General features: G+C 39.7%; 1 protein-coding gene across 2 annotated transcripts; it reads left to right on the top strand.

Moving 5' to 3' along the window:
- The first annotated feature begins 1,045 nt into the window (after positions 1–1,045).
- On the top strand, positions 1,046–19,888 carry LOC116263782 (protein GID8 homolog). 2 transcript variants are annotated; one of them, XM_031643562.2, is made up of 6 exons: positions 1,046–1,350; positions 1,514–1,673; positions 1,796–1,899; positions 17,614–17,745; positions 18,396–18,552; positions 19,501–19,888. In XM_031643562.2, exons 1-6 carry the CDS (start codon positions 1,348–1,350, stop codon positions 19,620–19,622), a joined length of 678 nt encoding a protein of 225 aa, XP_031499422.1. In that variant the 5' UTR covers positions 1,046–1,347; the 3' UTR covers positions 19,623–19,888. The 2 variants fall into 2 exon arrangements, with proteins under 2 accessions (XP_031499422.1, XP_031499421.1); XM_031643561.2 differs by having other exon boundaries at positions 1,048–1,350; positions 1,793–1,899.
- Positions 19,889–23,138: the final 3,250 nt, after the last annotated feature.

The raw sequence follows: 23,138 nt of genomic DNA on the forward strand, positions 1-23,138 counted from the left end.
GATAAAGAATTGCTCTAATTTTTAAAAGATTTTTGAAAAATGTGACTGCTCGCAGGTTATATGTTACGACCCCTATAACAAGTGACTATGACATACTAGTTAAACCAAAACCGGTTTATCCCTTTTTCCTCATAAAATTACCATTAATATAATGGAGAAACATATCTTCTCGTGATGCTCTTTTCTTTCGCTTCTCCATGTTAAAAAGACTTGTGTTCCCTTAGTATTTGCTTTGTCCTTAGAGTTACATCAGTATTAAATGTTGACATTTTTGCATGCTTCAATTTGCACCTAAGGCCCATGTTTAAGGGCAATTTTTTTGTAATTTTATATGTAAATTTTAGAAAATTTCAATTGTTCTATATAAAATATTTTTAAAATGATATTTTAACTTCGGTTAAAATTTAAAAACTTTAATTCGGCCCCCTCATCAAAAATTTATTCCTGCCCATCCCCTTATAATGCAAGAGATATGGGTGAACACGAGCCGAGTCGAGCATGAATTCAGTCAGCTCGAGCTCGGCTCGACTAATGAAACCTTGAGATCGACAGAAGAAGCTCGAGGTCTACTCAGCAGTTACTTGTTGACCTTGAGCTCAACTCGATTAAGGTTCGATAAACTTGTTCGAATAAAATTGATATTCATGGTTACGTGTTGAGCTCGATCTCGACTCGATTAAGGCTCGACAAACTCATTAACTCGTTCAATATATTAATTTGATTAAAACTCGACAAAGTCGATTAAGGCTCGAGTTCGACTCAACAGTTCGACTCATTCACTAGCCAACCTTTAACTCCCTTCACCCAGCCAGGAGAGCATAGCTTCCTTCGAGTTTCAAATGAAACATTTAACAAGCTTCAAGTCTTTAAGCTATGCTTTTGGAAGGGCGACAATTTTAGAAAAACGATATTTTCAGGGAGTTTTCCGTGAAAAAACCAAAAAATTTAAAAGCGGCAACTAGCTTTTCACAAACTCAGGCTTCAAAATTCCCCGTAGTTCTTCCAAACAGCATTTTGTCTTTGTTAAATACTATTATCGCGATATGTTCAAGCGAGGAGAAAAATAATCCGCCAAGAAAGATTGTTAACCGAGCACGCCATCGTCTCAAGACAAGACCCTGTTCTCGTAGCAGACTGGCGGGGGAACGGGGAAGCATCTCTCTTCCGGCTTTCTCTCTCTGGTTCGGCAACCTGCCGTCCGTTATTGCTTAGGCCGCCAAGAAGCGTCGTTGCTGGGAAATCAGACGGAATTAGTAGCAGAACGCGCTCGAGGCGGCTGTGGATGTGAACGCACCGCTGGCTTCGTTCGCCTTTTTCTTCCTCGACAGCCTCGCCTCTGCCGGAAACATGGTGCGTGCGGAAAAGTGGCTCTTGGAAGATCCCCATTTCCTTTACCGCCTCTTTCAAAGAGTTTCGGGCAGATTACTCTGTTTTTTAGGGGGATCTTGGGGGTTTTTGTAGTGTGCGCAAGTGGTACTTTTCTTTCATTTTTTTTTTTTCCTTTTGTGGGCAGTCGTCGTCGAAGAAAGTGTTCACGAGGGAGGAGTGGGAGAAGAAGCTCAACGACGTCAAGATCCGGAAGGAGGACATGAACAAGCTGGTGATGAATTTCCTTGTCACCGAGGGCTACGTCGAGGCAGCTGAGAAGTTCCGGATGGAGTCCGGCACCGAGCGTATCCGATTCCGATTTTAGTTCTTTTTTCTTCTTAAATCCAGCTCATGGAATTGATTGCAGTTTGTGAACCGAAACTTCAATTTCACAGTTCCAATTTCGGTCCTTATCTGTAGACAGCAGATATCGACCTGGCAACGATAACGGATCGGATGGCGGTAAAGAAAGCTGTGCAGTGCGGTAATGTTGAGGATGCAATTGAGAAAGTGAACGACTTGAATCCGGAGGTACACATTTCCCTCTCTCTCTCTCTCTCTCTCTCTCTCTCTCTCTCTCTCCTGGTCGGTGTATTTTCTGCTCAATTAATAATATTTTTAATGTTTAAGCTTTTTTCTCTCATTCATGACATAGTTTTCATTACGAAGTGGTAGTAAAACTTTTGCCTGCATTTCCTAGGCAATGTAATGGTGAACTCCATTCTGAGGTTACATAATGCTGGTTGTGGACTTTATCCTTAGATCGCAATGTCAATCAGAGATAAAAGTATTGCACTTTTTGAATTAATAATTAGCATTGATAACTATACTATGAGGCCTTGGGAATGCTGATTATTCTATTTATAAGAACATGGTTACATTTAAAAACACCATTGTGCTTTGTCTTCCTTTTATATGAAGCATAGTTTTAAGCTTGTGTGGTTTCAGAGTGGTGTTTTTGTTCAAAAACCCGAATATGTCATTTATTTCGTATTCAGGTGCTCTTTCTTGTCATGTCAAGTGTAATCAGTCGTCTATTGCTTTGATTTTCTTTCCTAAATTCACGGTATTCACAATATCCTTCTTCACCGTTGCTTAGTTTGGATTTTTGGAATTAATCTGAGATAATAGGTACCAGGTCTTACTTTCTTTGTCCTTCTGTGTTTCTCTCTGTTCACTTCTGAACAGCTCTTGTAATAGTCTTCAGTTCCTCTGCAGTTCCTTTATCAGCGTATACATTGCTTGAGTCTTTGGGAAAGTTTCCTATATTTCTAGAAGTGTATCCCTGGGCTGATGTTTGATGTTGCTCACGGACAGTGGTTGAGCAAGAAATTTAGCTGACATTTGATTGCTTTTCCTCAAGATCTGTATTAGTCTATTAGATTCGTGTATTTACTAACTCAAATTCATGTTTGGGCATATCACACATATGCATAATGCTTATAAACCTAAAATTCCTAACAAATTATTAGAATTTGATTCAGGTTTAAGGTCAAGCAATTATGCCATTGCGAATATCAAAACTTTTGTTTGTTCTAGCCCACGAGATGCACCCCTCATAGTTTGTTTACTTAAAATTTAAAAGCATGCATGTAATATAAGTCATTGTTAAAAAATCCTTGACTTCATCATTGCCAACTTCCTAGGACCTGTGCCATTGATTTTCCATCACTTCAAAAGTATATATATGCTCTATAAGACATACATACTGATTTACTGTAGCATTAGTGGGCTGGGTCCCAGATTCGGATCCATTTAGGTTTTGGATTTGTCCGTAGTGGGACTATTCCTCGGGATGTTCGGCCATTATGAAGATTGAGGAAAAAGCCTGGACTCTAATACCAATCTGGCATTGATTATAGTTTTTTACTCTAATCCTTGTGGGAAAAGCACCAACAACACACAAGAATAAGAAGAAAGCACGAAAAACAAAGGGGAACTCAATAACAATAAGGGAATTAGGGTTTCTTGATAAAAAATTAGTGAAAAACAAAAGAAAAAGGTCTTTTAAGAAGCCTAAGCCCTAGATCCGAATTGGATTTGGGACCCACTAACAAAAGGGGTCCAAATCCTAAAGAACATGAATACCAAATAAAACCAAATCCAAAGTCTAAATGGATCTGAATTTGAGACCTAGGCCACTAACGCTACATTGCGTCACATATCGGACCCACAAAAAAAAAGGGTCTAAATCCTAAAGAACATCAAATACCAAATAAAACCAAATCCAAAGCCTAAATAGATCTGAATTGGGGACCCGGCCCACTAATGCTGCATTGTGTCGCACACACACACACACACACACACACAGATATATATATATATATATATATATATATATATATATATATATATATATATATATATATATATATATATATATATATATATATATATATAGAGAGAGAGAGAGAGAGAGAGAGAGAGGCAGATGGATTAATAGACTTGTGATTCAGCTCATCACTTTCTCAAATACAAACTGTTTGAGCAAATCCTTAGCAAAAGAACCCCATGTCTGTTATGGCTAAAACCGGTAGATAGCGGGAAGAGATGGATTAAGGGAGTCACAATTTGGCCCTTAACTTTATTGAATCCAAACTGTTTAGCAAATCCACACCTTATGGAAGGGGTTTGAAGTTTGTTTGTTGTTTTTTTTTTTTTTAATATAAAGCTGGTGATCTGGGTCAAGGAGGGCATCCATTAGGCCATTAACCCAGACCCAACCCTTAGTTTCCTTTCAATGGTTGATAGGTGGTTAACTGAGCATCATGAATTTGTCTCTGACATGTGAGTTGGTTTTCTTGTTTTTTTTCATCACCATGTCACTAAATGGACATAGAAAACTCCATTACTTCTCTTTTAATATTGTTCACATAGCATGCATATTTTTGGGTGTGCGAGAGGTTATCTCACCACCCAAGAGAGAGCCGAAGCCCCCTTCCTTCCCCTTGCCCTTAGGATCTAGAGCTGCGATGGTACCAGGCAATGAGATGATTACATGCTTCAACTTGCACCTAGGACCCATCCCCTTTATAGTCAGGGAATATAGCCAGGTTTTAAACTATGTCACATAGGTACGGGTACAGGTACAGGTGCGGGTACGGGTGCCGGTGCGGGTACGGGTACAGACCATTTTTAAAAAACTTGGTGCGGGGGTATGGCCATACACACACATGCACATATACATATATACAAACAGAAATTATTTATAATTCATAATCCAAACTTTATCGGTCTTGATTCTCATTCTCCTCAGTCACATAAAGTACCACCTGAATAATAAGATGTAGGAATGAATTGACGAGAGACTAAGGGGAGAACAAGGAACTAGATACAGAAGCTGAACAAAAGTAAGAAGTACGGTCAAGTGGCTGCAGAAATTCGCTTAATGTGCTTATTTCAAACAGTAAAAATTTTCAGTTTGGAGTGAAAAACAATCCATGAACTACATAGCAATCAGTTTCATCAAAGGGACGGTGTCTACAACATCCACAAGTTTATAAAAATTAACTTATGACAATGGCAATGGCAATCACGGCAGAAGCACAAACAAAATAACATACACTTTTACATAAGTAACAGAACAAACAAAAGAGGGAACACAAAACAGAAGAAAAAAAAAAGGAACAAAAAAATGGGAACCGACTGCAGGCAATGAACAAAAAAGAAGGAATAGTTTGCAGGCGACGAATAGAAAAAGGATTCAGCACCGTCTGTCGGCACTGGAGATGATGGAAGGCTCCGCCGGTGAAAAGCGTCGTCTGCCAGCACCGGAGACGATAGAAGGCTCAGCCCATCGATAGAAAATTAGAAAACGATGAAAAAAAACAAATACCATCGCTGTTTGCCGCCTGCCGTCGCCGAAGATCGTCTGCCGTCACCACTCGTTGCCTGCAGTCGCCGGTCTTTGCCCTTGCCATCGCCTGTCGCCGTGCGTGGTCGTCGGTGAGAGAGGAGCGCCGTTCGTGAGAGAGGAAGAAACGAATGAAATGAAACGAAAAAGGTTTTAGGGTTTTGATATATTTAACGTTAAAATGGTTTAAAACGTGAAAATATTAAAAACGTTAAAATGAAAATGGACAACATTAGATTCGGTCAACTTTGACCGAGTCTGAAAACGGTCGAATATGACCCTGGGTGCGTTGACCACACCCGGTACGGTCAATGCCGCACTTCAGGCGTACCCACCAACATACCCATACCGGTACTGGTGTTGTACCGGTACCGTGTGAGTACTCCTCCATAGGAGGAGTACCCGTGTGACATAGGTTTTAAACAAGCCTGCCCGTTTGTGGTATGCCCCTCGGGTTGAAAATATTAAAGGATGTCTATATACCTATGGAGAAGTGTGTGCATGGATTTATTCTTTAGTAAAAAGATGCTAGAGGATAAAGATACTGTTCTTAATCAATATAAGCTAGATTTCTGTTTCATTTTATAGAGAGATTCACTTCTTGCTCTCATACTTTTGGAGGCTATATGATAGTTCATTCTGTAAGGAGATGTGCAGGCTGAATTATGCAACCAATTTTGGTATTGTATCTTTGCATAAATAGAAAGAACTTAATGTTGCTTGGTTTACCTGAGATGTATGTACTCGTTACAAAAATGCATTTGCAGAAGTAATGAGGAAGATAACATAACTGGATTGTTGTCACTGATACAAAATTTGGAACATTATAAAATATTTCAAATTTGTGGAATAAGTGTACCCAAAATTGTTTGTATATATATATATATATATATATAATCAAATGCCCTCTTACATTTCAAAATGCGATATGTGGTGGTGATTGCATTTGGACTTGTATCATCATATGCTTGTATATTGACTTTAAGGCTTTAAGCATATAAAGATATATAAGAAAAGATCCTGAAAAGGTGCTTGGATCTCGAGAGGTAGTATTATGTGATAAAGATAATATGCAAATAACTTAGTTTCTAGGAGATGCATGAATTAGTGGAAATGCTGTTTAAGGTTGGGTATTTTGTGGAAGTTATATTTGGAAAATGGAGCAAATTCCAATATCATTTGTGTAGCACCTACTGGTATTGTTGTGCTTTAAAGCTGGTGCTACTTGTACATATAAAAGGAGAAAGGACTACAATTATGCATATTCATGATACTGTGGTGACTGAGAATTAGGTTTCTAGAGGAACACCATATATTTTGTTTCCTGTACTTAGTTATCAGGTGACAAATGATCATATGTCAGATGGGCCTTGGTTTGAAGTACTGCTGTACTGGATATTGCTTCAAGATCTCATAAACAGTATGTGTCCAGAAATATTTCTTTTAAGAAATAAAGTCAAGGCACTTAGAATGGAATTTAAGATGTCTATGGTGTAAGATAGTCAATCAGGACCTCCAAGATTTATAGTCCAATATCAAATAGAAAATTTATTTCTATGCTTCTCGAAAGTAACCTTCAAGCCAAAGGCACAGAAAGATCGTGTTTGTATTGTGATCAATGTGATAATCTGGGCTGTATTCTGTGTGGATGGTATGCTGATACATTGAACGTTGAGCTGGTTGTGTTTAACCATTCATGGATTTATGAATGTTATTACTGCAAATAAATGATTCATTACAAGCGGGTTATATTTGCACCCTAATTTTTTGGGTTTGGCTGATAATACTCTGGACGCAACAAGCTAGCAAAGTGGGTATTACTGAAGTGTACCTATGTCACTCATCATCTATTTCCCTTTAATGGACATATAGGTCAGATAGACACACCAAAAAGTGGCACTGGCACCGCACCTGTATCGACATGGGTGCACATGTGGATTTGAGCTGTCTCGGTTTGACCGAGTCGGGTGCTGCTAATAATACCCTCTCCTTTTTTCTCTTATATTTTTTTCCTGCTTTTCTTCTCCCATCTTTTCCCTCTTCTTTCTCTCTTTCCCCCTTTTCTCTCTCTTATTTTTCTCTCTTTTCCTTTTTCTCTCTTTGTCTTTCTCCCTCTCTTTTTTAAGGGGGAGAGTCATTTTCAAAGGACAAGAAACCTGACATCCTTTTTCAAGGACATCAAGGACTGTTGACTTCCTCAACCTCTCATCCGTTTATTTTTTTATTTAATAAAATTTTGAATCTTGAATGAGATCAAAGTAACCTTCATAAAAAAAAATTTAAAATGTAGACACATAAAACCGTTAAAGCTTTAATAGTATATATACATAAAACCGTTAAAGCTTTAATAGTATATATATATATATATATATATATATATATATATATATATATGCTCTCACCACTTCCAGTGCCCCTGCACCTGCACCCATGTGACATATATGGACATAGAATTTTCCAGTTCTGTAATTTCTGGCCTTATCCAGAATACATACGCATCGCTGTTCAGGCTTGGAATAATTGAGTGAGGGGTTGTCCTATTATTAAAATTCATATTGAAAATGAAAGAGGTGAAAGGAAAATAACACTGTGGAATAGAAAGGTAGTTGAATTATGGTTTCCTGAATCTTGACATGCAAGTTGTTGAGCTTAAAGCTCAATTTGAAGTGGTTCAATCTGATTTAAGGGTTGGTGATATCTCTGTTAAACGATCAGAATCTTCATTGTCAAATGAACTGAATGGCCTTCTTTGTGATGAAGTCTCTTTAGAAACTGAGATCACATATTGCTGGCTCTGAGATGGGGGTTCCCAACACTATGTTTTTCCTGACTAAGGGGAAGGAGAAAATAAAAAGGATCAATTTGTTCTAGTGGATGGCAAAATGTAGAGTCTCCAGCTGATATTCACGAGGTTTGCAAAAAGCTATTTCAAAAATTTGCTCACTTGAATGAAACTACCAGTGATCTTCTCATGCGTTTGGCTGATAATGCTCTGGAGATTCCAGCTTGATGTGTGAAATCAATGATGAGGAAATAATTGATGCGGTTTTGGAATATGGCAAGTCTAGCTCCCTTCGGTCTGCCTTGCATAGTGGAAGATTCTTAAAGCTGATTCCAGTAATGAGTTCAGGAGTTTTATGGTGCAGTATCAATAGAACTCATGTGGTTTTGATTCAGGGTTTCTTTTGTCTGAATTTGGACCTTTTTCCATGTGCACTTGTTTCAAAATTATAGTTGTAACAATGGGGCTAATTTTAAAATTTATAATTACGCCTATTCAATGATCTTCCTTCCCAAGAGATCAATCCACCATTCAATTTTATTTACTAACAAGTTTTTATTAGCAAGGTACTTTTTTTGCCAGTTCTTAATTGATTCAGCTGAATTGCTGAAGTAGTTGATTCACTGAATCGACAGCTTGGCTGATTTAGTTCAGTTTCCGATTTTAATATTGTTGATTCGTCGTATTCCCCTTCACTGGATGCTGGCCTTTAAATTTACTTTTGCCTGCATTCTGCAATTGAATGATGAGAATCATCATGAGCCTCATCTTATTAAATGGATAAACTGTGAAAAACCTAAAATTTAGGGAGGAGTGGGTCTCCAACTTCTTGAAGAGTACAATTATGAACCTACAGCTTTGTGATCTTAGCATGTTATTTCAGGGCCTTTTCTGTGGGCGCATCCATGTCCAGGTCGTTGTTAACAGGTTTTTATCAGCAAGGTTGTTCTTTGATGTTAACCAAGAAGTTTGTTTTCCTCATGGAACTCTTAGGAATTCAAAAATTTTGAAATATTAAAAATAATATAAAAATATGAAAATTTGACGTTGATAAACATTCAAATAGTTATTGAAGTGTTAAAGAGGCCCTCAAGAAATTTAACATATTTAAAGCTTTTTTTGGTAAAAAATGAAAGAAAATGGAAAAACAAACATGATATTCAGATATTCTCATTTTGGCATTTGTTTTTCAAAATTTTCCTTTATTTTCCCTTTTGTCACTTTTTTTTTTTGAGAAAAATGCTGGTGTGTATGACAACAGTTTGGACTAAACATCTTTCATGCCATTCCTTGTGGACCATGAGACCCGTGGCCAAAGGACCTTGGAGTAGGAAAAGCATTCTATGGGAATGGCAAGCCCTCAAAGACTAATCTGCTTGAGCTTTAGGAGATCAAAGAATAATCAGATCCTGGTCATACTTATGGGATGGTTGAATCCACCTGAATGAAGTGGTAGGGGTGGGATTATAGAGAAAGACTTGAGCAGTCCATAGATAGTTCAGGCTGTGACAAAGTTTCTGTCAGGATGGTCTTTGCAGAAGATTAAAGTTAATTGGTCTCAAAATGCCAATAAACTAGTTGAGTCATTTCAAGAAAGAACATATATCATTGTACTAGGACGAGTGAGTTGATTGAAGGGTCAAGAAAACATATATGGTTTAAATATGCTATTACGAGGTTTGCTTGGTCCAATCTATTTAGCCTGTGAAACAAGTTGCAAACACAGGACAGGCTTCAAAAGTTTGAAATATTGCTGGCTAATAGGCATCACCTAAAAATCTTAGAATGTACAACATCTGTTATTCAGTTGTGCTGGAGCCAGTTTGGTACCGTTCGTTGATAGTGTTAAAAGATCCTGACTTTCATACATTCGGCTGGAACTGGATTGCTGGTCTTGGAGAAAATATCCTGTGAAACGAATTACTTTATGTTGGAGACAAAACTCTCATATTGTCATATGGAAAATGTGGAGCCCTTGAAATGTGTTATTATTTAAACATGAATTGTTGTATGTGAAGAAAGAAGATAATATGGCTGTTTTGCATTTAGAACTTGGTCAAAATAGTCTGGGATGAATAGGAGAATACTACAGTTTTGGTGTCAGTTAAGCTTGTTTCAGGGGTGTCATATGAAGGATTTCACTCTACATCACTATCTCCTTGATTAAGTGCTGGAAGATGTGCAGCCTATATAATTCAGATAGAGAAGGCTCTTCAATTGGTGCTTACTGGATTTCACTTCCATGGATATGGTGTTTCCTGAAACATCTTATATGTTACAGTGCTTTTCTTGGTTGCAGAATAGAAAAGGCAAAGTTGTAATTAATTGGCCAAATGCAAACCAGTATGGCTGGCTTAGAGCAGTCATTAATGGCAAAAGAGGTTGAATAGGTGGAGCCCATCAGCTCGTGACTTTTAAAATAAGATTGGAAGTTAATGTGATCGAAATGGGCTCCTAATGCTGCTGTACTGCAGCCACTCATTTAAAGTGATAGATCATTCTCTTGGTGATGGAGGCCTCCTGAATGGGAAGTTCTTTCAGAATTATGAGTGTTATGGTTATGTTGTTCAGTTTTTTCATTTGTTGAACACTTTTTTATTTGATTTTGTCCTGCATATTTGATGTTTCATCGAAATGTGGTAACCCCCAGCGGCCTTGTTCAATTAGTCCAATGCTGCTGGATTGCAGCTACTCATTTAAAGCGCTAGATCATTCTCTTGGTGATGGATGTGGGAAGTTCTTTCAGAATTATGAGTGTTATAGTTATGTTGTTCAGCTTTTTCATTTGCTGAACAATTTTTTATTTGATTTTGTCCTGCATATTTGATATTTCATTGAAATGTGGTAACCCCCAACGGCCTTGTACAATTAGTTCGGCATAGATAAAGGAAAAGAAAATAGGGGCAAGGGGCAAGGGGGTGGGGCATTGAGGGAGCTGAAGAGAGATGTAAAAGGATGTTTTGGAAATTTAAGCTGCCTTGCCATACAAAGAAAGAAAATTATTGTTCAACAGTTTGCATGTCTAGTTTTTTAGCAGTGTACAGGAATGCCATGTAACACTTCTCTATCCAAAATAAATATATGATATACACCCAGTGTCACATGGGGTACGGATACATTTATGGGTGCAGATGAGGAGAAATTTCTAAAATCACGGGGTGCTGGGTTTATATATATATATATATATATATATATATATATATATATATATTCATTCATTAACTGATAAACAAAATTTGAATAATGAATACTTTTTGAAATATTTAAATTGTTACATACTTTTTTTGAAACACTTAAATTTGAATACTTTTAAGGAAAAGCACCAAGGCTCAATGACAAATAGGTTCAAAGAACCGAAAGAATAAACAGTCTATATGCAGCAAGGAAAATAATAGAATATATTAAAAATTAAAACTCTATAGAACAGAAAATACAAGAAGAAGTGAGTAAAGGGAGGGCGGTTGCCCTCTATGTAGAAGGACCAGCAAGCCATTGGAGCTATCCTTGGTGCTACCCAGCTGCTGCCTTTTGCTGCTGCAAATAAAAAACAAAAAAAAAAGAGATGCTAATTGCTAAAAATGATCAGACGGACATGGTAATGACAACAAACAATAGCTGAATAAAACATTCAGTGAGTCACCATTCACATTTCAGAAAAATGCAAACACAAATCTGAATGCATGAGATAAAAAGGGCAAGTCAGCAAACAATGAAATCAGGCAAGAGGAAGACGGCAACTCAAATGAAGAAATACTGCACATGTTCATATCAGTTCTGTTGATGGAGATGCAGATATGGGGATGACAACTCTAAAAGATGTTGGTACGGGAGAATGGCTGGGAATATATATTTGTTAGCAATGACCAGCTAACTTGGGAACCCTTACAAGGCAACCCCAATCCCACACGCACCCACTCAGCCCTAATCCCAGATCAGGGCTCTTTCCTCCCAGAGGCAAAGAACTTCAATTAACTGATGATCCCTCCCTCAGCGCCTTCGACCTATTTATAGCCTTATTGAGTTTGCCCCAACTAGGAACCGATCCAAATCCATAACCGGTTACTAACAATACTCCCCCTTTGAATAACACCTTGTCCTCAAGGTGTGACAAGAGTCCTCCCATGACTGCAGCTAAATAGGGTGATGGCTATTAGTAAAGACATAGCTCAACAATGGCCATGATAGTGTAAGAACGTACTTGAAAATCAGCTGCTCGTGCTCAGAAATGCCCTTCTAGTACGCTTGAGAAAATCCTTAATCTCAGGTGAACAAGATCCTCCAAATGCCCTTCTAACAGCAATCCAACATTCACCATTCAGGTCGTGCTCACTTCCATGTGTCCAGACTTGCAACCCAACTTTGATGAATCATAAAGAATTGACATTCCCACCAGAGTTTGCCATTGTGGTGCATGACACAGCTGTTGTTCATCATCAGTTGACCCTCTGATTTTAAGGACAGATGGGAGGTTATTCATCACAAATGAAGTTGTCTCCATCCTTCACAAGGATTCGGTAGTATATAAACCTCATTCACCCCCTTCCATAGTAGCAGGTCTGCAAAAGCATATCCAATTTGTGGCATGAATTGGGCAACAATAATGCCTAACCCGAGAGTATCTTGATGTCCATCACTTACCAGGAATTCATGTCCAAATGAAACTTTTAAATACTTAACTTGTGGATGGATGCAACTTGGAGACTCAGCTGTAAGCAACACTGCATTAACTCTTAAGGCCCGAGAGTACTCTTGCTCATGTGGATGGAGACGTCTACCTACTGCCGGCAGGGAATTAATAACTCCCAAGTCCCAACATTCTCAATCTGAACATGTCTTTCAAAAGTGAACCTAGCTTCTCCTAGTGGAAGCCAACTTGAACCTTGCAACTTACGGAAGGTAATAATGCCTCACAGATGTAGTTACAAGACCTATGGGAAGATGTTTCAGTTAGGGAGCCTCTGAAAATCCTTAGAAGGGCCTCAAGGTGTAAAGCCTTAATTTTCTCTTCAAGCGCAACCTCCCTTAAGCTATGTCACATAGGTATGGGTGCGGGTGCCAGTGCGGGTACGGACCATTTTTAAAAAACTTGGGTGCGGGGGTACGGCCGTACACACACATGCACGTCTACATATATATGTCAAAAAATTTCAAACAGAATAACATATTTGCACATATATACATCAAAAAATTACAAGCAGAATAACATATTCATAAATCAGAAGATCATATATCAGTCACTAAACTTCCCCAAACAGTCACGATTTTTACATAAGATCAGTCACTTTTTATCCCCAAACGGTCACGATTTTCTTCGCGAACAAACGCATCCCATATGCTAAATAATCGTAGCAGCTGAACATAATATTGGGATAAAAAGAACATATGCACAGAACCAGTATAGAAAGAGAAAAGCTAGAGAACGCAAGATAGAAAAAAAAAAAGGGAATAGCACCGGTCGTGAACCGGTGGAAAGCGACATCTGCGGGCACCAGACAAATGGAAAGAAGAGCGCATTGATAGAAAATAGAAAAAATCATGAAAACTGAAGGAAATACTGTCGTTGTTCGTCGCCTGCCATCGCTGGTCGCTGTCTGCTATCGCCGGTCGCCGCCGTTCGTCCACCCAAGTCGTGAGTGAAATGCATCCAAGGAAGTCGTCGCAGGGGTTTAGGGTTTTCGAGCATTTTAACGTTAGATGATGTTTAAGACATTAAAAACTTAAAATCGTTAAAATAAAAAACTGGACAACTTTGGACTCGGTCAAAGTTGACCGAGTCAAAAAATGGACGAAATTGATATTGGGTACGTTGACCGTACCCGGTGCCGCGTTGACCGCACCGCAGCCGCACCCAGGGCTGTACCGGTACCGTGTGGGTACTCCTCCTTAACATGAGTACCCGTGTGAAATCAGTATGTTTAGGTAAAATCTATAGTTCTTGGAGTTTCTATGCTTCTTCCCTTGTTGAACATCTAGACAACATAGGAATATCCACGATGAACTCGAGCAGGGCAGTTCCTAGCCGACTGAACTAGCCCTTCACATGGGCGTTTAGCGACATTGGGTTTTAGGCCCTGAAATTTTTCTTGTCGCGGAGTGGACATAGTGGTAGGTGAATCCGTCTATTCTATTATAACCTTTGTGCCCAAAGTTTCCGCTGGAGTCTGCCTTGTCTTTACCTCTAATTTCCCATCAACAGCCTCCTTGATCTCAATTTCTAAGGCAGTCTTCTTCAAGAGCCAAAAACTGCTCTCTTCTATTTCATCTTGCCATATGGCCGTGCACCCCATGAACCCTCTCTCTATCCATCCTAGAAGTCCCAATCCAGTTGAGCGCAGCTGCACGGGTTTACATAGAAACGTGCCTAGCCTAAAGGAAGAAACGGAAATGTACCTTGGATGGCCATCTTCATGTGCTGCTGGACTCCTACCTCCACCCATTCTAGGATCTTCCGTCATTGTGCTGTGGCCTGAAGCCATGGCTCGATTCCATGGGGGTTTCTTTGGCTGCCTTAATGATCTCCCATTCCAACCTTCGTTGTTGCCTTCTTTGGATCTTATTCTCATCCACGACATGATCCCCCACAAAACCAAGCGCGGCGCTACTGCTTTGGCTCTGGTGAAGGCATACAAAGGGATATTGTCATCGTATGACAAGCCGCAGAGGTAATCTGGCGTTAGCATGATTTGCCCAACTTCTTCTTGCCCCAACCCCACTCCTCCTGCCTTTCAGTAGCTAGCCCATGATGGACGCCTTTGTGTTTTGCATTCTCCATCAGGATTGAGCTATTAGCTTCTTCTTCTTCTTCTTCTTCTTCTTCTTCTTCTTCTTTTCCATGCTTGCGGCAATCTTTGTCAAGGGATGTGCTGCCTTCTTCCTTCTGCCATGTTTGCTCGCATTGTTTTAGTCTTTTAGATGCCTCAAGATTTGGTCAACCAATTGCTGCTTGATTTCTAACACGGTTTGTGCTTAGAAGGTGCCCAACTTGGTCTTGGGAACTGCAATTGACTCCCTTCACTCCCTGGTTTCATTCCTAACCACCAATAACCTTGATCCAGTCTGTCAATTTCTTCGTCCAAGTCCATCGTTGAGGACTGCTCCTTGGGCCAGATTGGCCAGAAGGCGACTCACTTAGGGATGCACGATTTCTGGTATTGCTCCCTGCCCAGGAAGAGTAGTAGTTTCTGCTGAAGCCATAAACTGAAGCTTGCAAGGTTAAGAATATACTCGTCATACCCTTTGGGTAGTTTTGGGTTCCACGACTCAAGGCTGGGGTTGCCATACACCTGGGATCCAAGCTGCAGAAGCATGTAGTCTTTTGGAATCTCATCCGCTGGTTGAAGAGGCCCATAGATGATCATCCGCAACAGCCGGCTGGAGGACGATGCTACACCGGTGTTTCAATGACTTCTATCAGGGTATCTAGCTGTTGTCGCATTTCTTGTTCTCTAATCACCGGCAATTGTTCCTCCCTCTCCTTGGAGTCCCTGGGCAACAGTGGAGACTTCCTTGGTTGCTCCCATAGTTGTCTATCACCGTATACTCCCATCGATTGCCGAGGAAAGCACCCGCGTGTTCTTTGGTATCACAAGCTAGAGGGAAGTGTGTGCATAGCCTGGCTGATTCGACAGGCTTAGGCCCGTGGAACCCCAACGCATCTCCTTGAGGAGAGTATCGTTGTTAAAGCTTGAGCATCATCTTCCACGTTTTTGTTTGTTGTTTGTTAAGGCATTGAAACATCTACAAGTACTTTTCCACAGTTTCCTCGCTCTGGGAATTCTTCAAGCAGTTCCTGCATCCGCCGGCATTCCAGCAACTGCTCATTCAAGCCATCCATGGTCTGGCTGGTTCTTGCAAACGTATTTCCCACCTCTTTTGTAGTCTGGCGCTTGCGTTCTACAGAACCTAGATCTGATACCATTGTTAGCATCCACTAGCTAACTTGGGAACCCTGACAAAGCAACCCCAATCCCACATGCACACACTCAGCCCTAATCCCAGGTCAGGGTTCTTTCCTTTCAGAGTAAACAACTTCAATTAACTGATGATCCCTCCCTCAGTGCCTTCGACCTATTTATAGCCTTGTTGGGTCTGTCCAGTGGCGTACCCGTACCGGCTAGGTACGACACTGGTGCTGGTACTGGTACTGTCCTGGGTACCTCTTGGGTACCGGTCAAACAGTACCCAGGTACGGTCAACGTACCCAGGACTGCATCCGTCCAATTTAAGACTCGATCAAAGTTGACCGAGTCCTTTCTTATCCAAAATTTATGATTTCAGTTTCGTTCTTTACACCATTTACACTCAGGAAACACATACAAAGATGTGTTTTCATATTTTTTTCAATAGTTTCTTCTTTAGAAACTATAAATTTTGAATCATGAATGCGCTATTTTCTTTGAATTCCTATTTATGTTATATATATATATATGTGTGTGTGTGTGTGTGTGTGTGTACATACGTACCCCCGTACCCAAGTTTTTTGAAAATAGGCCGAACCAGCACCCATACCGGCACCCGTACCTATGTGACAGTATATATGTAAAAGTACCACAAAATTTTCAAAACAGTAGCAACATTTAAATGAACAAGTGATATAAATAAAAACATGTACATGTTAATGAATGATAACTCAAAAAAAAAAATGAGTTAGAAGCAATCCAAATCAAGTAAAGTAAGTAGTTTGGACGAGTTTTGGTCCAAAAAGTACTTGATGTCCAATTACCTGCTTTGCTGTGTTGGTACGACGACGTGGGCATGGCAAAGTGGTTATTACTGAAGTACCTATGCGACTTAGATGTGGGCTTGTAGGATATGAAAACTGGGGGATGACTGTTATGTGTCCTGTCAATTTGATCAGATGGCTGACGACCTGCCAAATCGAAAGAAACTTTTCCAACTGGTTGATAATTGCTTAATGTTGCTGGTTGAAAACCATCCAGTCAAAGTAATTGGACAGCTGAGGTTAGTGCTCATGAGTTTTTCACATTCTACTAGGCTTTTGTGTGTGTGTGTGTGTGTGCTCCTGGGAGAACCTACACCCACCTATAAAAGGTTTACTTTTTCATAAATAATATGGTTTTTGTCATCCCAGCTTATGGATATGATCTACAAACAATTGCTTAGTGAAAAACAAGTTTTAGACCATGTAATTATAACTCTAATGCAGGTATTCTAATACCTTGGAAAATCTTTCGTCCAGAATGTGTCAATTTTAGGACCTTTAAATTCATTTTTTTATACGACCAAAGATACGATTTAAACATGAGCTACATCAGATAATCATGTTGGATGTGTATCATAAGGTTTTTCATTGCAATAATGACACCATTAGTTATAGTTTTTCACAACATAAGTGTAAGTGTTCCATTAGAACCATAACATTATATATATATATATATAGATAGATAGATAGAGAGAGAGAGAGAGAGAGAGAGGAGAATGTTCTCTCATCCGAGTCTTTTGAAGTGCATGCATGTAACATAGCTTGTGGGGGTAAACGTTTTATTTCAGAAGGGAAGGGTCTAGCACATTGTGGTTGTTTTTTGGTTGGAAGCATCTGCAAAAGCTAGTCATAGTTCAACTTGTCTCATTTCTGGCTAATTGTGTGCAGATCTTGGACACAAATCCACAACTTTTTTTCCATCTCCAGCAGCAGAGACTGATAGAGCTAATCCGCAATGGAAAAGTAGAAGAAGCTCTAGAGTTTGCTCAGGAAGAACTTGCTCCAAGGGGTGAAGAAAATGTAATTTCTTCTGTCGCTCATCTTTCTAGATATCCTCGCTCATCTTTCTAGATATCCTGCTTTAATAGCTTGTCCATAAAGAAAGATTCTGTGTAGCTCTTGGATCTTTTATTTGCCTCTCTTAGAACTATTGATGTATCCTTAAAAGTAAAGTTTATTTCATGATAAAGTTGCTTCATTTCATGCACTAAAAGTGGTCTTATGATTGAACAACAAGAGTTGGAAATATCTATGTCATGGATTTGAATGCCACAGTTGCCTGTCAGCCATCTTAATGAGTTAGGTTTCCTATTTCCGCAAGAAACATAAATTGGATCTACCTTTGTCCCAAATAGGGATTACACATTTTGGCAACACATGCCCCTTTCACTATTTATCAACTTCATCTATTTATTTTTTAATGCTTTTTGTGTATTCTTCTCTATGTTGGTTTCGTGTAGGTGTGTCTTTCAACTCAAAGTTTTGTTTCTCTTGGTTGTCTTTTCCTTAGGTTTTCCTCAAAGTGGTAAACTTTGCATAATTTCTATATTCGAAGAAACTCCTACACTGCAGAAAATTACTTTTCAGGGAACGGCAGTATGTAGCTATATTCTGGTGTTTTGTCATGCTTCATAAGTTTATTAACATTTTGAGAGTTATAACTTTTACAGCAAAGTTTTTTGGAGGAACTGGAGAGAACAGTTGCACTACTTGCTTTTGAAGATGTGTCTAACTGTCCTGTGGGAGAACTTCTGGATATTTCACAACGGCTGAAAACTGCTAGTGAAGTCAATGCAGCAATTCTTACAAGCCAGAGTCATGAAAAAGGTTTGGACAAATGGTGCCTTAAATTATTTTGAATGTTTAGCTTGGATATTGCATAACACATCTGAATGAATAATTCAACAACCCAAGGGGCATATGGAGTTGCATAGATGCATGACCACAACAGGTACACACACACACAAAATATGCAGATGCAGCCATAGCCTTTGTCTATATTTTATTGGAGAGCGGCTGAAATTTTATTTTGTAAAACTCAGCCAGCTAACTGTTGGTTAACCTCTCTTGAGTTTGGCCAGCTTCAGGGGTGTCCAATTCATGGGATTACCTTTTGTGCTTCTCATGAATTCACCAACACCTGGTTGGTCTGCAAGCTGGTTGTCTGACTGAACATTACACTTCTCATACCAACATTTAATGATTGTCTCCACAGCAGTATACCATGTGTTCCTGAATTTCACAACCATAAACATGTTGCCTAGTAGCAATTTTATTTGATTGCCAACTGTAGATGAGTGGTCCAGTCTTTTGCTAGTCTTGTCCTTCTATTTCCGTCAAGACATGTGAAGATGGTACAGTGGACCAGGTTTGAATGAAGGGTGACACTGACATATTCCAGCCAATCTGGACCAGTTAAATGTTGGTGCAACCTTTAACTTGCGGTTCAATCTGGTGGGGTTCTTGCTCTTAAGCAGGTGTGGGTTGATCTTTTCGTGTATTTCTGAAGCCTGAGTTATGTTGTACTCGTATCATCCAGTGCATCAAGTGAGAACTAAGTCTTTTCATGTGACTTCCTTAATTGTTGGGGTCTTCTTTATGTTTAAGGGAGGTTTCTATCCCAGATGACAGGATTTTGGCGTTGATCTAGCATGCTGCCTCATTGTTAGTGTTTTACTAAATGCTGGTCTTGATGCATTGGACCAAAATGTCTTGTATGAGTTTCTAGTCTTCTGTTATTTAACTAGAATGCTTTGGAATGACATCTTTTGGCAGATCCTAAGCTTCCAAGTCTACTGAAGATGTTGCTTTGGGCCCAGAACCAGCTAGATGAGAAAGCTTCCTATCCCCGGATAAACAACTTGTCTACTGCTGCTTTGGAGGACCCTACAGTTTGAAAGGATGAAGGATCCGACTAGAGGTGATTGCTGTCTTAACGAGTGTTATGTAGGCCACGGGTTTCTTGCTGCCAAGAGAAAAGGTTCATACAAGGAGTTGCCTTGCCCTTGTGTATCATCTTGTGGTTTGCGATCTTATATCGAAATGGGCACTGTTTTCTCTTCTTGTATTGGGGAGTGTAAAAGTGATTATCATCCCAACCACAGAACTTTCGAGTTTGAATTGGATTCTATTCTGCATAAATGCATATCTATAGTTACTTTCATCTGCACCAAGCTAATGTTAGCAAGAACATCAACGGCATTGTTTCTTCCCCAAGTTGAAAAACAACGTTGTGAGGGGAGAAACTGGCAAATTCTGCTGTCGGAGTTAAGTGACTACATCAAAAAAATCCTCTGAAACAATCATCCTAAAGGTGCATTCGACCCAATATAAATCGGCCCATAATTAATCAAAGAAACCTTCATCAGCCCCAACAAATAGGATTCTGGGCCAAAGCCCATCAAAATTATAGTTAGAAATTATTTAAAACCACCTAAATTTAGAGGCAACTTTCTCAGAAATTGACCATAAAAAGCCTAATGCCTAAGATTATGATAGAAAGGTGTTAGAACGGCAATAGTGAGAAGCTGCTGTATGTCATTGATACTTATATCTAGCTGTATGGATATTCCTGCAACTGCTGCCAAGGATATTAAAGGTGAAACCGATCTAGAAGGCAGAAGAAGAATGTAAGAGAATAGAAATGCATAGAAGCCTCTAACATAACAGAAATTCGTTAAGTTTTAGCATTTCTGCCATTGCATGTAACAACTCAAAAATGTATACCCTGTAGGGAAGACATGTAAAGTGCGAAGATGTTCAGCTGAACTCCAATGAAGGTACTTTTGAGGTGGAGTAAAGATGACATGGCAAGGATGAAAAGAAGAGATTTATCAGCTAATCAAGTAGAGGGGAGAGGAAGATTCACATACCCCTGCTATTTGGCAATCGGAAGCGATCCCAAGAGCCAAGTGGAGTGCCTTTTGTGCAGTGAAAGGTAGATGTCTTACTATTGGCAGATCACAGCGATTTGGTATTCTGACGGTTATTCGTTGACCAGTCTGCAAAGAAGCAAATGAGTCTGATCTCGTATATTTTTATTCATTGTAGGCTTGCACAGGCCATATGGAAGTTTGTAGCAATTAAATTTGACTTCTGCATTGAATTTGGCAATATGATATCTGAAATGTGGGACTGATGGGGAGGCTGTAAATTCAAAGGCAAGTGGGTGAAGAGATGCTGGACTATGTCTTTTCCCGTGGTGAGCTGGAATTTGTAGAAGAATAGGAACTTGGAATTGCATGCAAGGGGATGCGGTCTTGCAGAATATGTTCCTGTATATGGGAATATCTAAATAATAGTATTTGTAATACTCCTTGGGGCAATAAAGCAAAGGATGATGTCATGGTGTGGTTGCTATCTGATATTCAGCCTGATCTGTGGCCCTCGTAGGTGAAGTTCAATTTGTTTTTTGCTCAATGCGAGAGAAGATCGGGGGTTTCATTAAGTTATCGCTAACAATTAAATTAGCAGATGACAGTTGCATCCACACTGGTGTCCACAAGGGATTCAGTTGGACATGTGATTTTTTGAGAAATCTTTCCATCAATTTTCATGTTCTTCAGGGGAAGAATGTTATGGCGGCTGGTCCTTCTAGGTGGAGGAATCATATTCAGAGAGTTGTTAATGATAGTCGAACTAAAGGATTTGGAGTGAAAGTAGAGCTCAGGAATATTTCTGACCTCAAATTGGTGAGAAGTAATCCCGATTCTAGTACTCTTAGGACTTCTGGAGAAAGTTAATTCTGTAATGCATGATTAAGGTTTGGGTTTTTTCCCTGGTGTCTGAGAAGTGTATAGCATTCTTCTCGGTGTTTTGGTATATTCATTGTTCATGTCACCATGTTTTTCTCTCTCCGCACGGTGTCGGAGCCATAGAAGACCCTGAAGATTCATCTGGTTGAGTTCATACATGTGGAAATTCTCATCAACTAAATTATTCTTCTGCAGATCTCAATATGGTTGAGTTCTTTGCCCCATATTATTTTCGTAGCATTTGACAATCCTATTTGCTCATAGGAGAAAGCTATGTAACTTGGAGTAAAGCTATGATGATGGTGCTGTCCGCTAAACACAAGATTTCATTTACTCTCTCAACCAGATGTATTTGTCTCCCATATTCATTCTCTGCAGACACTACAAGCACTTGCCATTGTCTTGGATCTTAAATTCTATATATCAAGACAATTAGCTAATAGGGTGATCTATGCAACATCTGCTAGCGAGGTATGCATTTATCTAATAGATTACTTTACATGGAACAAAACAACGTACAAATACCAAAGCAAATCTGCTATTAGTCGTCTCCCTTAAAACACTATTTCATAAGCTGCTTATTTTACTAAACTGAAGGTCTATTGAGACAAATTGGCTGCGTATGCTCTTTTTCAGATGAAGAAACATTGAGCTGCCATTAGGAATGGTTCCGACAGAAGGCAATTCCTCTGCAATTATATCAGTAAGGAAGATCTACTAAAGGGCAGATTAGAGACTAAAGAGGCAATCCTTAATAAGAAGAAGAAGAAGAAGAAGGACAATGCACCAACTGTGCTGTAATGGTCTTTCATATATACCAAGTGGGTCACCAACAATGCTTGTCTTACAGCCATAGATATGCATACATTACAACAAAACAACCAAAAAAAAAAAAGCAACATCATATAAAACAAACAAGCAATTAAACGTTTGCTTCTTAGAAGACCGTCACAAGCTTACGGCCATGAAAGTTTCACTTTGTTGATGGTGGACAAGACTGGACAGGATGCTAGTGAAATCCACCCGAAGGCCTTCTACAGATGTGGGCCCATCTCCGGTCCGGTGCTTCGCCAGCCGTCCATCTCCCAGATGGACGGTGCTCAATGAAAGGGAGAGCCGTGGACCCACTGAATAAAATTGTCCCTCTCAAACGCCAGAGATCATGTATGGTCCTTTTAAGGCATTTAAGTCCTTCCTGGCCTAATGCAGCAGGCACTGCTCTACAAAAGGGACAACTGAAGGGTGGACGTAGGCCTGTCCTTCCAAAGGGGCATGTGGGCCTATACATATGCTGGCACGAAGCCAAGACAAAAGGGTTCGTTGTTCGGCCGGCCTAGCAGGTGGGACCAACTCGGTCTAGTCTAGATTTTGGCCTCATCTTAGCTAGGTCTTGTGGAATTTACAAGGGGATCGTGGTTGACCCAGTTTGACTTGATGGGGCCTAATGGGCCTAGTGTCCTCCGCCTAGGCCTTGTCTCAATAACGAAAAACTCGACCCCGAGGTTTCACTTTCGAATTTTGCTGGCTCGAGAATGGTTGATCGTATGCAGTGTCCTGTTCTGGCCCTCCATTAATGCACAGCTCCTTGCGCCATTCCTTTCTTGACCACAAAGAAAGAAAATGAGATTATTATATGAGGAAATTGAGTTGTTTGACTTG

The sequence above is a fragment of the Nymphaea colorata genome, chromosome 11 (genome assembly GCF_008831285.2).
Source record: "Nymphaea colorata isolate Beijing-Zhang1983 chromosome 11, ASM883128v2, whole genome shotgun sequence".
NCBI lineage: Eukaryota > Viridiplantae > Streptophyta > Magnoliopsida > Nymphaeales > Nymphaeaceae > Nymphaea > Nymphaea colorata.

Coding starts and splice junctions, on each gene's coding strand:
- LOC116263782 (XM_031643561.2), top strand. Junction 1,674..1,792: donor GATGGAGTCCGGCACCGAGC/GTATCCGATTCC, acceptor ATCTGTAGACAG/CAGATATCGACCTGGCAACG. Junction 1,900..17,613: donor TGAACGACTTGAATCCGGAG/GTACACATTTCC, acceptor AATTGTGTGCAG/ATCTTGGACACAAATCCACA.